The 14,360-nt window shown below is 42.4% G+C and overlaps 1 protein-coding gene across 1 annotated transcript in view; it reads left to right on the top strand.

The window, feature by feature from the left end:
* The window catches only part of LOC138204714 (ankyrin-3-like), a 96,513-nt gene that overhangs the window by 49,986 nt on the left and 32,167 nt on the right, over window positions 1–14,360 (top strand). Inside the window, exons 25-31 of the mRNA XM_069160148.1 lie at window positions 1,095–1,130; window positions 4,455–4,578; window positions 8,636–8,738; window positions 9,896–9,940; window positions 10,681–10,787; window positions 11,673–11,705; window positions 13,152–13,376. Of these exons, the coding sequence (XP_069016249.1) occupies window positions 1,095–1,130; window positions 4,455–4,578; window positions 8,636–8,738; window positions 9,896–9,940; window positions 10,681–10,787; window positions 11,673–11,705; window positions 13,152–13,376 (673 nt within the window). The remainder of the gene's footprint in view (window positions 1–1,094; window positions 1,131–4,454; window positions 4,579–8,635; window positions 8,739–9,895; window positions 9,941–10,680; window positions 10,788–11,672; window positions 11,706–13,151; window positions 13,377–14,360) is intronic.

The following is a 14,360-nucleotide window of genomic DNA, read 5'->3' as shown; positions in this document are numbered from 1 at the left end:
ATCCTGCAACTTTTCACGTGTGATACTGTACTCGAGTACTTTCTGCTGCTGCTTCCCCCCTTTCGCTTCACTCGCGCTGTGTTTTTGCGAAGCCTCCGGTACTTCTCATGCGTCGAAATGCAGGAAAAAAAAAAATATGCCTCCCTGCTGGTTGCCATGCCGACCGTGTGCATACGGCAGCGGTGCGGAGTGTTTGGAGTGTGTGGCAGATTTCTTTTCACGGCGTTGGAAGTAGACGGCACGTACACTTGATCCTTTGTCTCCAGGGGGGCTTGTCAGTGATGCTTCCATTGTAGCTTCACACATTCGGGCCAAAGCAAACATTGCTGAACCAGCTGCAGCAGTGTGTGTGTGTGTGTGTGTGTGTGTGTGTGTGTGTGTGTGTGTGTGTGTGTGTGAGAGTGTTTACTTTGTGTATCTCTTTTCTCCCGGTCTCTGGTGTGACTCAAAAGCAGCCGAACTTAAACTCTTGACCGACTGTGACACGCAGATGAACGAAGGGAACTGGGAATTGACATATTGCGATTTTTAAATCAGTCGTTTGTTGCGTTTTCGTTCGGCTCGTCCTGCTTTCTGGTGTTTTCGCCCGAGAGCCTGCGAGGATGGGAAAAGAATGGTCATCTTTCATTTTTTTCAGTTTGTCACATGCCTCTCGCCGTCTGAGGTTTTTAAAGCCGTTAAATGTCAGCAGCCTACAGAAAACCCACATTTCCAGTTTCACTCGGTTATAGATGTGTGCAACGATATCATGACATTACCAGGTTTGCTGGAGTTTCAACTGCTGTCATTTACAGCACATTTGATAGAATATAAATACAATATATGTAACGTAGATCCCTGTAAAGAATGGCATAAAGTGGAGGTCTGTTCAATGAGTTATAGTTTCCTCTGTATGATTATTTCGATGACGTCACAGAGCTTGCAGGAGATGGTGGGAAAATGACGACGAGACAGAATTTAAGGAGGGAAAATAAAATAAAAATAAGAAATAAATAAAGGCACTTATTTCATCATTGAAATGAGGAGATAAATGTTTCATAAGTAGCCTGCAAATATTATAAAATAATTGGTTCTGCTTGTTTGTGTTCAAACAGAGATGGATTTTGGAAATATCTGCATCAGCTACTCCTGTAAGTCCTACAAAGAAACCTGTGATTTATAACTAACTCTAATAACCAGTGTGAAGTGGTACAGCTCAACTGATGCAACTAAACTCCCTGTGTGATTTCTTTTTCTTCTTTTTTTCCATGTGTCATTTTGTGCATGTTTGCCGTCACTTTGCCGCGACTGGTTCGTTGTTTTGTTCTAGACCTTCATCAGAGTGTCCACCTTTTGATTTTTGATCTAAAAATACATCAAGTGTAACTCTAGGCACATGAACACACACACACTCACAGGCTCACATACCAGCAGTGTAACGGCAATGATTAACATCTCCAATAACACACATGGTCTCTGATCTAAATCAGGTCGGCCCGTAAACCCTGCGCTGTCGTTAGCTGCGTGCCATCTGAAGAGTTTCTCCAGGGCTGTAAAGTTCATTTAGTATTTGGTCAACGTGGATATAAAATCTGAATCACATAAGGATTCATACGGCAGGAATATAGTTACAACATGTTTTCTGCTCTTTCCGATCATTTAAGTCGCACTGAACGACCCGGTTGCTTTTTTACGTTCTCGTCCCTTTACGCCTGCGTCTTCTTTTGGCATCTCGTATTCTAAATATAGAATTTAAAAGAGGGAAACCTGCTCACTTGTCAAATGGCAACGGATCAATATATACTGTAACATGCTAGATAGATAAACTGATGATTTTATGTTTAGGCTCCAGTCAGACTTCAGTAGAATAAAAAAAAAAAAAAAAAAAAAGAGGGTTGGAAAGTTGGACTTGGACTTGACTCACTGGGCTTCATTCCCCTCAGACTTGAAAGCACCAACTGTCAAGTTTTGATTTGGCAAAATGCAGGAACATTTAATATTGAATGCAACATAAAAAAGCAGGTCCCTGTGCAGCTGCTAACCTTCAAAATTTCATTCGTGTGAGGTCTCAGCTGCTGCGTAGAAAAACATGTTTTAACACGACGTCGGACAGAAAATGTTTTGATGTTTCGTCGTTTTAATGGTCGGAAGTCAGATCTGAATGAACTCGTGTTTTGATCTGAAATGCGAGACTTGGCTTGATTCTTGAGGAGAACGCCGACATCAAAGTCTGAGAATCTGAAAATGATCTGGAGGTTTGGAGTTTAAAAAAAACAAGAGTCTGCGAGATTTCTTTCTCCACATCCTCAACTCTGCGTGATGCAACATTAGCTGCTACCAGCAAAACAGCCGGGTTGCCTTGTGAATAATAATTCACCCAGTTTTGAGAAAGAACTTGAAAAGAACAACACGGAACAAAAAAAGGAGATTTTTTTTTTTTTTTCTGTCGCTCTGATTCCACTGTTTTGTTGGACGTGCATCACTAAATCGATGGAGTTCCCTTTTAAAGCTTCACTGTGCAAGATGGTCTAAAAAAAAAAAAATCTCAGTTACAATCTGGGCCTGGATTCAAACTTATATTTGTTATTCACACAAATACTTTGTTCACTGAAATGCAAAGTGTCACGCTACCAGACTGGTGTGAAAAATGAAGGATCAGAAAGAGGAATAAGAGGAATTTTGAAGATATATATGCAGGTATCAGACTGCACGATATCACATTTATAAAGGATGTCAAATTGTGTGTTAAAAAAATACAAGTGGAGACACTTTATTCATGATTATGAACAAGAAAACACCTGTCTGTGGGTGCCTAAAGTATCAACCAGTGTATCCTGCATCATTTCCTGCTGCATCCTGATTGGTTATTTTGCAGGTGGTTGTAGCAGCTGTCACGTTGCTGCAAACTGAAGTCAAAATCTTTTGACACTTGTCAGATTTATGTCACCGGCTGCCTTCAATCACCAGAACTCACAGTTTACCTCAAAGTCGTGGCGTAGTGACAACCAACTTTTCACCCAACAATTACATGTGAAGACAAACAAATGCAGAAACAACAACATATAAAGTTACGCGATCAAAACTGAGGATGCACTTCATATTGTGCCGTACAGACTCCTGCGGATGCAGCAGCAGAGTTTAGACAACTTAGTCTGAGTCACACACCCACTTACTATTTCTGTCCTGCAGTGAGCTCTAGGTGTCTGTCCCGACACACACACACACTCACTCACACACACACACACACACACACACGCACACATTCTGGATAATCCTGGCGAGGGGTGGGTATAGGCGGGAGAAAGCCGATCTGTTTGTGTGAGCGGCGGGCTGTGAAAGAGAGAGACAGACCGTGTGTGCGGCAGAGCGACAGCGAGCTTGAAGGGAGGCAACTAAGTCGAGAGGGAAAAGTTAGAAAATCCCCCCCGAACTGGACGAGCGGTGGCCGAATGAAGTGCTTCAAAGCGGGAGGTGAGTTGTGGAAGCTGAAAGTAGAAGGATTCCCAGAGAATGGGCTGGAATGTCGCTAGATGGGGTCTGCAAAGTGTGTGTGTGTGTGTGTGTGTGTGTGTGTGTGTGTGTGTGACGGAGAAAGTTTAGGGGGAGGGGTGCTGTAGCAGCAGGAGGTGAGGGGGACACTCGGAGGAGGAGGAGGAGGGCGGCGGGGGGGGGGGGGGTGGTCCTCGGTTGCTTTGTGGTTGCAGGAATGCCTTCCTTTTCTCTCTGCCCCTGCATGCACTTGCTCTCCTCCCCTCGCTCTCTCAACTCTGCGGTCAGCGGTTCATCAGTCGGACCTACAGTACGTCTGAGTGGAGGAACGTGCTGCTAACTGTTGCCCTGCTCAACCTGCAACGTACGGCTCAACTCTTTAACCACTTCTTCTTTTCTTTTTTTTTTTTGTATCCCGCTTGAATGACGTGTTTGATGTGATGACATTTTTCAAAAGTAGTTTTATTTTATTTTTTTTCTTTTACTCGCTTTAAACCGGAAACTTGAAGTCAGTGACGTCCGCACAAAAAGAACTGCAGAAGTGTTTGCTTGTGTCCGAGCGTCACCGGTGACTGTTGACATTTTTTGTCATCCAGGGATGGAAACAAAAAGCTTTTTAGTGACAGCGAGGCTTTTGTTTGAGTGTTTTTGTGGGGAAAAGAGCTGAACTGGAAAACAGCCTCCAGGCTGAGGTTGCATTGATCTGTCTGTCTAACAGAGGCTCTGTGTGTGTGTGTGTGTGTGTGTGTGTGTGTGTGTGTGTGTGTGTCTGCATGCATACATAACACAGCGGGCAGCATAGATTCATGGTAAAGATCAAGCAGGATTTGTGTTTTGCTCGAAGGAACCCGGGCAGACAGGGTTCTGAAGCGACTACGTTTCTGCTGCAGACGAGAGGAACAAGATGGAAACTCAACTCTCTGTTAAATTAATCTCTTCGGCCTCCGTGTGTGTCTGTGTGTGTGTGTTTTTTTTCCAACCACCAGGTGATGATGCAATGACGGGGGACACGGACAAATATCTGGCCCCCCAGGACCTGCGGGAGCTGGGGGACGATTCGCTCCCTCAGGAGGGCTACATGGGCTTCAGCGTGGGAGCGCGGTCGCAGAGGTGAGACACTGAAACACGCCCAGAGTACAACAACCACCGACACGACTGTTTCCGGTCGTTATGACACACAGTTCCTGACATCACAGCTGTCACGTCAGCATTTCAATCTCACTGTAAAACCTTCAGGGGCAAAATGAATGTGTGTAGGATTCCTCTTCTGACCCCGGATGTATTCAGAAGAACTGGACGCCAGATTTCAAAGACGGCGCCCACTTCCTGGTGCATTTGGTGTTTCCCAAAATGTTGTGATACAAAAAGAGAACAAACCAACCGTGTTTGTGGTTAAAAAGCATCCCGTCAACGTTGTTTTATTAATTGCAATACTTCAACTCACCTCTGGGATTGGCAGCGAGGCTGAGTGGTGACGCCGTGTCCGGCTTTCTCAATACATCCAGGAGGCCTCTAGTTTTTTCTCTGTTTGGAGTATTAAATGCTTCAAGAAAAAAGGAATAATTTAAAGTCACTTGTGAGATAAATTAATGGTCCAGATTTGTTTTGAATAAACTATCTGAAGCTATGAGATTGCCAACTGTCAGAAAGGTTCTCAGGTCACTTTTAATGCCGGTGAAGAAATTATTTTATTTACTAATTAAATAATGTCTGGTGGGGAGAAAACAGCAGAAAGAAGTTCAGATAGTGATTTTTTTTTTGTGTGTGTGTGACAGCAGTCTGTTGGCCAGCGGCAGTAGTTCACCAGCGAGCATGAGGTAGTTATTAAGTCTAACATTTGATCTAGTGGGCAGTTATGGTGGAAAATTGGATGTAAACCTGCCAGTGTACTGTAGCAACAGTTACTGAGCCTTAGAAACCAGCCCCTCATCGTCACTACATCATCTAGTAGTATGTAAACGGAGACCTAAAGGCAACTCAAACACAGAAGTAGATCCTTCAAACACAGAAGTAGATCCTTCAAGCACAGATCAGCTGCTTGTAGGATTCCTCTTAAAATTGATGTATTGCTTTAGAGGACAGAGAGAAATCATTTGTGTTCCAGCACAAAACAGGAAATCAGCCACTGTCCTTCTCCTGTCTTCTTTCAGACATCAATCTTTTTGGAAAAATGTGTTTTTTTTGTTGCTGCTGACGTGTTTGTCTTTATTAATGGTTATTTAACATGTGTTGCAATTAATTTGATGTAAAGACGCACTGAAGAGTCTTTTTCAAACGTAATTATTTATTTGAGTGGAGCAACAAGAACTTGTGAACGCTCATGAGCTTAAAATCCCATTTTTTTCCACACAAACAGTCATCGACTCACAGGAAGAGGCTGCAGCAGGTTGTTTTTTTTAGCAGTTTCATATGAAGTTGTTTCCTGTTTATAAAACTTTGTGGACTAAAATTAATTCTTACATTATCCAGAGGAAGTTAGAGGACAGACACACACACAGATTTCCCCCTCATGGGTATGGGGGTGGGGGTGGGGGGGGTCATAGTTCACCCTCTCTGGCTGTTGAACTTTATGCTCACATAAAAATATTGACACTTGTGCAACACGCTAAAGAGGGAGGGGCTATTGAATATCTGAGGGGTGACACACATGGACACTGAACCACAGGAAATTAGAAACATGTTCGATCCCATGGCCTCGAGCACTGGGTTAGATCAACACACACTGTTTGAGAGAGAGAGGGCTGTGTGTGTGTGTGTGTGTGTGTGTGTGTGTGTGTGTGTGTGTGTGTGTGTGTGTGTGTGTGTGTGTTGAAACAGGAGTCTTTTGGGATTATCTATTAGACAAGAGGTTTATGTTTTTTTTCCAAATTCAGGTTTTAGCAACACACATGAAACAAACTGCAAATCTCTGGAGATTCCTGAAATGTCCGTCACATCACACAATGTGTAGAGAAAACAAATCCACAATAAATAATGTGATCTCTGAGATGAAGCCCTCTCTGATAGTCTTGAGTTTGTAGTTTTAAATGGGACCCAGGCTCCAGGTTTCCGTCCGTCAGTCGGCATCATCCTTCCAGCCTGCGTCTCTGCTGCTCCGGCTTCTCCTCTCTGCATCGTTCTCTCTCCGCTCCTCTGTTTTGTTCACGATCTTTTATTCTCTCCTCATGTCCGTTTCTTACTGTTAGTCCCAAAGTCAGGTAAGGCTCCATTCAGGCATGAAGAGGCCCCCCCCCCCCCCTTTACCTCCCCGAATCCCAAACCCATCTCTCCCCCCCCCCCCATCCCTCCTTCTCCCCTCCTACAACCCCCCAGTCGCTACCAGTGTCATGCCTCTGTGGTCCAGTGTAACCCATGCAGTATTTTACTGTGTTTCCGACTCATCCGACTACTAACGTGATGATTTTTTTTTTAACACCAGGCATCGTGTTGTGTCTCGTGGTTCGATCTCCTGTCTGACTTCTTCCTTTTGAGCTCAGCTGGGTTTCTCTGCTTGTCCTAGATTAGCCTGTCGTTGTGTTTTGCATTTGTGTTTTTTGACTGCGGTTCCCATTAATGCCTGGGTCTTTGTGGGTTTCGCCACAAAGGTGGAGCTTTGCATCATTTTTGTTTTCATTTTTTGTTTTTTTTGATTGGAGTATCGCTTCATCGAGCTTCCAGGGACCTGAACTGATATGTCATCAGTTTAGTGTCTAAACCCACTTTGAGATGTACTTTTAATATAAAAGTGTGTGATCTCACATTTAAAAAGTAGACAGATTAAAAACTAACATATATGCAGATATGGAGTCACAGCTTTAAAAAGGAGAAAAGTGTAAATACATGCATCTGTTAATGTATTAAGTTTATCGTGTCCTTTACCATGAGTGCATTTCATTTGGACTATTTTATCAGGACATGTGTAACCCTTTTGAACTCAATAGCTGCACAACCTGACTTTGTAATCTAATAAGTGTATTAGGAGGCACATGGTCAGGGTGTCTGACACACATGCTGGATCACTGCAGTAAAGTCAGATGGTGTCCAGTCTTTTAAATATTAAATGTAAGCTGAGAGCAGCCAAGGTTGCACTTCTTATTATTATCTTTAATCCTGGTTTTTTTGACAAGTGGATTTGCGACCTTCATGGAGTTTTCTAAAGCTTCAACCGTGATGTTGGAGCTCTGGTTTTCTCCCTCAATTATCAATTTAAATGATTCAATTTCTCAGAGATAATTGCATGATTGTCTTCACCTAACAACCATTTTGTCTCGTGATAATTTAAACAAAATTATTTTATTATTTTCTTGTCTTAAGATGAGAGGATGTAAAAAAAAAAAAACCTTTGTTGCAACTACAGCTGCTTTGTTTCATCACGTCATCATGTAGTTGTGCTGCAGAGGACTTCCTCTGGTCGGGTCGCATTAGTTTTCTTGTGCAGAGATAATAGCTGCTGTAGTAAATTGCTGTTGGGATGTTGCAGGCGAACATTCATCACATGTCATTGCTCAGGAATGCTCTTTATTTGCCTCATAAAAGTGCATCTGAATGCCCCACAACAGACACCATGACAGACGCTGACAAAATGCACGACGATGGTTTAATGTGGTCTGAAGATGAGGGCGAGTCAAAACTGCAGCAGCTAAATTATCTGCAAATGTTTTCACCATCATCATTGTCCATCCATACTTCACTTTCATAAGCTACTCTGCTTAACTCAGGCTTGTAGTGTTTGAATTGTGTTCAACAGGGTGGGAAAGCTAGCTGCTAAGACTGAAAACGCTAACGTGGGTGTAAACAGTTTAGAAAAAACACGTTTTTCTTTTGCACAATATGCTTTACTCATCCAAGAAGTATTATTTACAAACTCTCTTTTCGCCTTTGCATCTGGATTTCTGGAGTTATTTTATTATCTTCAAACAAATTAGCATCAATTCCTGCCACCTTTGATGGTTCCTTCTTGCCTTGTGGTTGCTGTTGTTGTTGTTGTTGTTGTTGTTGTCTCTGGTGGCACACAGTCAGGTTCCTGGAAGCTGCATGCATTTAATGTGTTTATGTTTGTTTTGTTTTTTTCTGTTCACTTTCATACTCCTTTACACTCCACCCCCCTCCCAACTCCTCCTCACCTCCTCTCTCCATCATTGTGACTGTTGTCTTGGTAACCCGTGACTACTACGGCAACCACACCAAGCCTGCGTTCCTTCAGTTCTGATAGGTCCAACACGCTGAACCGGAGCTCCTTCACGCGGGACAGCATGATGATCGAGGAGATGCTGGCGCCCACGAAGGACATGGTACGTACGCCGACCGGTGCTTTCGTTTCTCTCCAGTAATCCGCCGGTCTTTAACTTCACGACAGACACCGTTCTGTCTCCACATGTGCCAAGCCGTCTTTGGTTGCTGTGCCAAAAGCCAGGCCGCTCCCCAATCCTGTTATACCTGAGGTGCAGCTGACATAAAGACGATCAGTCCCGTTACATTTTGCTGCAAGAGGAAATGGGATTAGTGCGGCTGTCCAATAGGCATTACTGTGATGGTCCACTTACTTTTAAGGATGCAGCAAAATGGCATTTAAGGTGAAGCAGAAGTTCGGGTGAAAAGACAGCGGATCAATCAGGAGACTTTATCCTCAGTTAAAAATCTTTAAATAATAACAATGTATTTGCTCTCATCGCCTTGGATATGAATAATCAGTTTATGAGTTACAATGAAAGGTTGTTTGGGGGGGCAGAGATGTAGTTCTTTCTTAAAATGATGATTTAACACCAAACAGGGGTCTGCAATGCTTGGTTTACTTTCCAAAGAATAGAAGACGAGACCAACTGTGCATGAGGATGATGTTGAGCAATGTCTGAAATATTGTTTCCAATATAATCCCTATAAAGATATAGTTTAAGATCCAAAAAGTTTCCTAATTTAGATCAAGAAAAATCCAATCCTGGACGTGTCCAAGAATCTGACAGCACTCATTGGCTGCTTTTGATAGCTGACACTTTTTGATCCAATATGATGTGGACACATTGCAGTTAGTAATCAAAGAGTATTGTGGTTCAATGCACTTCATTTGTAGTCTCAAAGGGTGGAAAACCAGCCGCATGTCTTTGCAGGTGCACGATCTCAGACAAATCGCACTCCCGCTCGTAAAAGCGTTGCTCTTTAGCACTACTAGTGGCCAAAAACTCCAGAAGGTGCCTTTAAACTCGAACATCCCTGCAGAGACTCCTACTGATCCCCTGTAACTTTTACCTGTAAGTGTGTTACAGACATTGAGACACATGGTAGGTAGGTAGGTAGGTATTTACTTTATTAATCCCCGAGGGGAAATTTTTTAGAATTTTTAGAAAGTCACTGACATGACTGCCATGTCAGCGAAATCTTTGGAGTAACGCAGCTGTTCGATCTGTGAATGTCGCTGCTGAATAACAGCTTGTCTCCTCTCACGCTGCTCCAGATGCTCTGCAAGGAAAGGTCTTTCATTTTAGAGCAACACAATAAGGTAGATGTGCAATTTACCGTGCACGGATTCAGTCATGTTTTGTTATCATGTCTTACAGAGTAGTATACTTTCTTCTTCTTTTTTCATGCCATCAGTTGTTTTTAGTTGTTACCATGCAGAAATTACTATATAACAGGGCATGTACATGTTGAGAATATTTTATTTATTGTTACACACTACAGTAGCCTGCTTATTCTTTCTATTCGTGTTTAGTTTGGTTTTATTTTAAAGCCCTGCCGTACAATTGTTTAAATGTTGTCATTATTGAACTTTCAGGGATAAAACAACAAACAAACCACCAGACCCGTCGTCACGTCGCACTTCTCAGTCATTTCGTCTGTGTGTCTGTAAACATGTCCGTGTTTTATTTTTGCCTGTTTTTGGTTGCATCTTTACCAATTTTTCATATGTTGTTGTGTTTATGTTTTTCTATCTGAATGTCCTCAAGATGTTTTAACAGCTTGTGTCCTAATGAAACGTTTCATCTCCAGATTTTTTTTTTTTTTTTTTTTTTTTTTCACTCCGTGACAGCTGCTGCACTCATATGTTTAAAAATCATTTTATGAGTCAGCCATAAATCCTGCAAGCAGTATAAGTGACGGTCTCCATCTTATTATTTTCAATGCTTCATTTTTCTGCGCCAGTATTTTTTTACTGTGCATTTTTGAGCGAGATGTTAATTTCCACCTGCAGAAACTTCTGCACACGCACACTCACAAGCGCTGTCATCTCCTCCGCAGCATTTGTCGGTGGCTAAGGACTTCGACAACGACTCTCTGAGGAGATACAGCTGGACGGCAGACGTACTGGATAATGTCAACCTGGTGTCCTCGCCGATACACTCCGGGTAAGTGTGTGTGTGAACGGATGAATGGCTACAGACAGGAGGACAGAGGGAAGGAGAAAACTGGGAAACATCCACTGTGCCGTCTCACCTTATTCACAAAGATGGAGTGAAAAGGAGGGAAAAGTAGAAAAGCTGCTAGTTTGGTTTTTTTTTTTTCAGTTTTTAGAGCAAAGGATGAAGCGACTGTGTGTGTCTTCACCTGCCTGTTATGTATTCTTCGTCTTTTTGTCTTTCCTGCCGATTCTCTCTTTGTCATTTTCTTTCCGTTCGAGAGAACAGCTCCGGCCTGCAGAGGTCTCTCCTCACCCCGTCTGATTGTTTGCTCTTTTCAAATTGTAAAGAAAATCTGTGAGAAAAACAAAAATCACTTCCCTCGTTTCAGTAATTAATGTTATATTAGCTGCTGTTAGAGATAGAAACTTGCGTCTAGTTTCTCTCTCTACGTATAAATCTGAATCTGATGGTAAATAATTTGGCCTTCCAGCAGCAGAACCACTTTTTACTCATCGAATTGCAGAGATGAAGGAGCTGTGATTTATAAAACAAGAGTTTGATGTTTTGGTAAATGTGCTAATTGGCTTTTCTGGAAAAGAGTTAGATTGGAACACGAAAGGTGCTTAGCTTAGCTTAGCTTAGCACAAAGACTGGAAACGGGTGGAAACTGCTAGCCTGACTCTACAGGCACCTTTTAAAGCTAATTAACACGTGCAGAAAGAGCAATTAAAGTCTTTTCAGGTGGAATTTCCAACTCTCTGCCAGAGTGATTCCCAAAATATCAAACTCCTCCTCCAAAGGACTCCTTTGTAATTGTCAGTGGTATTTCCAATGACAAAGCTCTGTTGTTGACCTGTCCCTCCTTGCGTTGCTTTGTCGTCCATCCTGCAGTTTTTCCTCTCCACTCCCGCAGTACGACAGCAGGTGATTGACTGTGATTGGTTGCCCTTTCTTTTTATTTACCACCACCACCACCTTGTTCTCTGGTGACATCGCACCCCCTCATCCCCCCTCTGTCTCTCCCCTCTCTCTCCCCTTCCCTTCTCCGTTCACTCATAACATCTGTGTTTGCTCCTCTCACCTCATGAACTGTGTTGTTACACTCTTGACAGAAAGTGGTTTGGATTGTTTGTTTGTTTGTTTGTTTGGAAGAAATCTCTCTATAACTGATCTGAATGAGTTTATGATACAAGATCTTAAAGATCTACTCTTTTGCATTCAGTAGGTTCACTTTAAAACATCAATAACCAACAGCCAGTTAAATATAATGTTATTCTACATGGCCATATTGCAACAACAGGTCAAAGAAGCATCACTCTGTGTTTTGGACTTAATCGTCTTTTTAAAGGAACAATTCATTCACTATTTGTTCAATTACTGCACACAAACGAACATGAAATTTACGTATCCATATTGCATGGTGTGTGTGTGTGTGTGTGTGTGTGTGTGTGTGTGTGTGTGTGTGTGTGTGTGTGTGTGTGTGTGTGTGTGAATTATGGTTTTCTTCTATGATTTAAATGAGTTACAGACAGAAGTACAATCTCTCCTAATGTGGGTCAAACACATGAAACACTGGAGGCTCCTGCTTTGGCATCTTGGCTGTTTATAAACACTCACACAGAACAATCTAACTTTTTTTTTGGTCCAATAAAACAAGTATTAATTTTATTCTGCAAATGGATGGAGCCAAACTGTGACATCTATTTACCAACGGCGGTGTTGTTTTCTGCACTGGAAAAAAAGTTTCTTAAAATAAAGTAAAGAAAATCTAGTTAAATAATCCTGCAATACCAAGTGTTATTTTTTTTTATTTTAATTTTGTTTTTTTTTACAGAGATCTTGTAGTTAGATGCTGAGCTACTCAAATTTCCTTTCAAAGGATCGGAAAGTACATTTTGTGTCGAAGGAAGAAAATGTCAAGTACAATCTACTTGAAAAGTTTTGATTTTATGATAGTAAGTACATTTTACTTGAGTTTATTCTGAGTAAAAATTACAAAGAGTTTGTTACCGAGCTTTGAAAAAACACTTTTTGAAATCACAGCCGTGGCCAACACAGAAACCTCCTCACGTGTTTGTTCTTTCTTTATTTCTCTGCTCACACTTACTTTGTCTGTGTTTTTTGAAGATCACAGCATGGGAAGCGACTCCACCTCGACTAAAACTCCTCTCTGTCATCAGTGCTGCCGTTAAACCAACATGTATTTGACTTCTTCTTCCATCTCTTCTGTCTCCTTCCTTCTCTGGTTACCTCTATTTCTCCATCACTTTTGTTTCCTCTTGTCTGTGTACTCTCTGCTTCACTGTTTCTCCGTCTCCTATCACTCTTTATCTTTTCCTCCCTGTTTCTCCCTTTCTCGCTCTCCGGCAGGTTCCTGGTCAGCTTCATGGTGGACGCCCGGGGCGGCTCCATGCGAGGGAGTCGACACAACGGCATGCGCATCATCATCCCGCCCAGGAAGTGCACGGCGCCCACCAGGATCACCTGCCGACTGGTGAAAAGGCACAAACTGGCGTCCCCTCCTCCGATGGTGGAGGGAGAAGGCCTGGCCAGCCGACTGGTGGAGGTCGGACCGGCCGGAGCTCAGTTCCTCGGGTAAGACCTCATTTTTCTTCCGCATCACTGCTGTTGTTCCCGCTGTTTGCTTAACGGCTTATTTTTGTGCACTTCTGTTCTGTGACTGGACATCTCCTTCCTCCCGCTTCCTGCCATCATCATTTCCAGCCTCCTGCGTTAATATCTAAAAGTGCGAACGTGTGTTCGTGCATGTTGAGCAGTTTGATTTGCAGTAGGAGTCTGTGTTGTTGCAGTGTGCTGCAGCTGAGTTTCTCTTTAGCAAAGTGAAGGCAACATTGTTAATGGTTGTGAAATGTGTGAAAGTGTATATTGTAAAGTGAATGTGTGCCCATGCTTCAGTTTTGATATACTAACACACGTATGTGGAGCAGTGTGTGAAGAACGGTTCACTAGTTACTAGTTTGAATGCAGCAAACTCAAAATGCAGCGCACATCTGCATGTTTGATAAAGAACGTGTGATGTGATTGAGAGTGTGTGAACTCTTGATAACAAGGTGAGAGGCGTAATAGATTTCAGAAAAGTGCTGGATAAGAGGCTGAAAAGTCTGCCTCCAATGTGTGTAGTATAAACAGAAAGATTCTACCAACATACACTTTTATATCATTAACAGTGTTAACGGAGCAGAGCCAACCTTTCTCAAAAAGGTTAGAAACCACTAATGGAGTCAAGAAAGCAACGGTATAGGAAAAAGTGGTTTGCAAATTGTGGGTCGTGGCCCAAAACTGGGTTGAAGGGCCATTATGAGTGGATGAGTGTGTGGGAAAAAAAAAAAAATCTTACATTTCTGATGCAGTGCTTTTATTTTTGAAGGGCATACATTTCCTGCGATGCGCAACGTGCAGTAGTCATAATCATGACGACCAAAACTAACGACATCGCATGAGTAGTTACTGCAGCTTAAAAAACAGGGTTAGGATTAGAAAAGTCTGCCTTTTATTTCCCTGTTGTTGTTTTTTTACCGCAGTTCAACTTTTTTTTCATTTATTTTATGTTTTTTTTTT

Source organism: Embiotoca jacksoni, unplaced genomic scaffold (genome assembly GCF_022577435.1).
Source record: "Embiotoca jacksoni isolate LCO1_2020_lvr unplaced genomic scaffold, fEmbJac1.0.p SCAF_26, whole genome shotgun sequence".
NCBI lineage: Eukaryota > Metazoa > Chordata > Actinopteri > Embiotocidae > Embiotoca > Embiotoca jacksoni.
This window is presented reverse-complemented; position numbering and strand designations above follow the sequence as displayed.